Source organism: Myotis davidii, unplaced genomic scaffold (assembly GCF_000327345.1).
Source record: "Myotis davidii unplaced genomic scaffold, ASM32734v1 scaffold310, whole genome shotgun sequence".
Taxonomy (NCBI): domain Eukaryota; kingdom Metazoa; phylum Chordata; class Mammalia; order Chiroptera; family Vespertilionidae; genus Myotis; species Myotis davidii.
In genome coordinates, this window is record NW_006281927.1 from 54,997 (window position 1) to 58,312 (window position 3,316).

Genomic DNA, 3,316 nt, shown 5'->3' on the forward strand with positions numbered 1-3,316 from the left:
CATTTTGACTAGGGCCACAATGGGTTCTTAAACTGGACCAGAGGGCCGGAACAAAAGCATGGATGGAGTGTTTCTGTGAACTAATATAAATTCAAAGTAAACATCATTACATAAAAGGGTACGGTCTTTTTTTTTTTAGTTTTATTCATTTCAGACGGGCCGGATCCAGCCCGCGGGCCGTAGTTTGCCCATGGCTGGTATATACCATACACATATACAAAATATAAGAATTTGCTAAGTCTCTAAAGTTTTATTATAAAAAGTAATCCTATATAATAAAAGCCTAATATGCAAATCGACCAAACAGTGGAACAACAGGTCTCTATGATGCACACTGACCACCAGGGGCAGACGCTCAATGCAGGAGTGGCCTCCAGCCTGGAGGCCCCAGACAGGCCAAGGCAGGTGCCAGTGGGGGCCCCACAAGTGCCTCGCCGGTCACCCCACAGATCAGCCCTGATCGCCGGCCAGGCCTAGGGACCCTACCTGTGCATGAATTTCATGCACCGGGCCTCTAGTACTTTATGAAAATATAAGATTATTTCTGATATTTAAGCTTCCATTCTACTTATTAATACAAACAAATGAAAGGTTATAAAAAAATCAAAATATTACAGTAACAGCAGAAAACTACAAAGGTTAAAATACGGACTACATTTTCCCAAGAATTAATGAGGTGTTTGCAACTTTTAGCTAATCTTTTATTTTTTTTTTAAATATTTTTATTGATTTCAGAGAGGAAGGGAGAAGGAGGGAGAGATAGAAACGTCAATGATGAGAGAGAATCACTGATCAGCTGCCTCCTGCACACTCCCACTGGGGATCAAGCACACAACCCAGGAATGTGCCTTGACGGGGAATCGAATCATGACCTCCTGGTTCATAGGTTGATGCTCAATCACTAAGCCATGCTGGCAGGGCTCAATCAGTGAATTTTATAAACCTCTGGAGTTAAACTTACCTGCTTCATTGTTAATTGGGAATTCCCACAGTTTCCCCTCTTTTGTCCACTGGATTATCTCTTCAAAACCATTCTGAAAGGACTGTTCATTTACTGCAGCTAACTGCTGAGCAAATTCCACATCCCAAAGTGAAGGTGCTGTTTCTATATAATAAAAACATTTCAAATAAGGACAAGTCAATGTCAATATCTTTCTTTTTAAAAATGTTATAATCAACTCTGAGTTGGTGATATATCTTCATACCTTGAAGCACATTATTATACACTATACAGTGAAAGTTCGCTCTCTCAGAGCTAAAACTGAAACAGAAATGATACATAAAGACTACAAGTACAATAATTAAAAGCCTTAACTTTTACTTTTAGTGGTAATCAACCACTAAAGTCTCACTGGCCTCTCTACTGGAAAGAAAAAAAGAAATGTATATTTTGTTTAAAGATCCTATCTAATAGAGAGGGAATATGCTAATTGACTCTCATGCTGTCGCAAAGATGGTGGCACCCACAGCCAATAAGGAGAGAATATGCTGACTGCCCCACCTGCAAAGATGGTGGTGCCCACAGCCAATAAGGAAGGAATATGCTAATTGACTGCCATGCCCTCAAAGATGGCAGCACCCACAACTGCAAGATGGCCGGCAGGTGAGGGCAGTTATGGGCTATCAGGCCAGCAGGGGAGGGCAGTTAGGGGTGACCAGGCCAGAAGGGGAGGGCAGTTGGGGGTGACGGAGCTGGCAAGGGAGGGCAGTTGGGGGTGACTGGGCTGGCAGGGGAGTGGTTAGGAAGTGATCAGGCTGGCAGGCAGGTGAACAGTTGGGAGTCAGCAGTCCCAGATTGTGAGATCGAGCCTAAACTGGCAGTCGGACATACCCCGAGGGGTCCCAGATTGGAGAGGGTGCAGGCTGGGCTGTGAGACACTCCCCCACCCAGTGCACAAATTTTGTGCACCAGGCCTTTAGCATTTTTATAAAAATGAATATTTTAATACAACATGGGACTCTGTTCTTTAAAGTAAAGCCTATTTTTAGTCTGTTAAGATAAGTCACTATATACTACTAATAAAGACCAAAGAAAAATTAACATGATTATAATAATAATGACAGTAATACTACTACTACTGGACACTGAGAACTTACTCTTTACTAAGTGCTTTTTGTATATTAGTTCATTTAATCCCCACAACAAACTCTTAGTAAGGTAGTATAATATTAGCTTATAAATACCATCATGTAATATTTCAATCACTTGTTTTGAAAATTTAAGACATCTTTCAAGAATGAATCATATTCCCAGGAGTGAGAATGTAAAATGGTACAACCACTTTGGAAAATAGTTTCTCAGTTTCTTTAAAAGTTGAGAATACACTTATCATGCAACCATTTTACTCCTAAATATTTACTCAAAATAAAACATATGTCCATACAAAGGCTTAAAATTAAAGTTCATGTATGACCATGCCTAATAGCCAGCATCAAATGCTGGATATTAAGTATGTTGGCCTAGAACAGCTGATACAGAGAAAAGATCATAGTAACTAGGCATATTCGCCATATTTACAGAGTAATAACAGTAAATAACTTATTAGGTCACACTTTTTAAAATTCATTCAGTGGACACTGATCAACCTGTCTTTTCATGATGATAATGATCATCCTCATTTTGTTTTTTAAAATTAAATTTCTTGGGGTCACATTGGTCAACATGAACATATAGGTTTCAGGTGTGGGTTTCTATGTTATAAGATCTATATATTGCAGTGTGCCCAGCACCCAAAGTCCAATCTTCTCCTGTCACCATATATTAGGACCCCTTTTCCCAACACCCCCTTCCCTCTGGCAACCACCACACTGCTATTTGTGTGTATGAGTTTGTTTTATATCCCACATGAGTGAAATTATATGCTTCTTAGCTTTTTTTTTTGACTTACCGTATTTGCCGGCGTATAAGACGACTGGGCGTATAAGACGACCCCCTAACATTTCCACTCAAAATACAGAGTTTGTTATATACTCGCCGTATAAGACTACCCCCTCTTCCGCACACCTTCCACACACCAAATAAAAGGTAAAACAATATCAGATTTGATTTTAACATTTTAATTTATATTCAAATGCTTATGACATGCAGGAAAACTGTCACAAGGCTGTATGTAATCAAACATATACATAAAACAGTGCAAGTTTATTACCGGTAAACATACCGGTAATTCACTAAAGAAAACACACTCTATAGACTGGTACCGTAGATGCTTCTCAGGAACACAGGCAAGCAGCCCACAACCTAGAGGGACTGTCAATGATAGAAGTAAGATAACAAATAGAGGTAGAGAGCAAGTGCCGGGCAAGTCCCTAGCAA

General features: G+C 39.9%; 1 protein-coding gene across 1 annotated transcript in view; it reads right to left on the reverse strand.

The window, feature by feature from the left end:
* MRPS31 (mitochondrial ribosomal protein S31) overlaps window positions 1–3,316 on the reverse strand; it is a 57,562-nt gene that overhangs the window by 20,744 nt on the left and 33,502 nt on the right. The window contains exon 6 of the mRNA XM_006752625.2: window positions 962–1,105. Within this exon, the coding sequence (XP_006752688.1) occupies window positions 962–1,105 (144 nt within the window). The remainder of the gene's footprint in view (window positions 1–961; window positions 1,106–3,316) is intronic.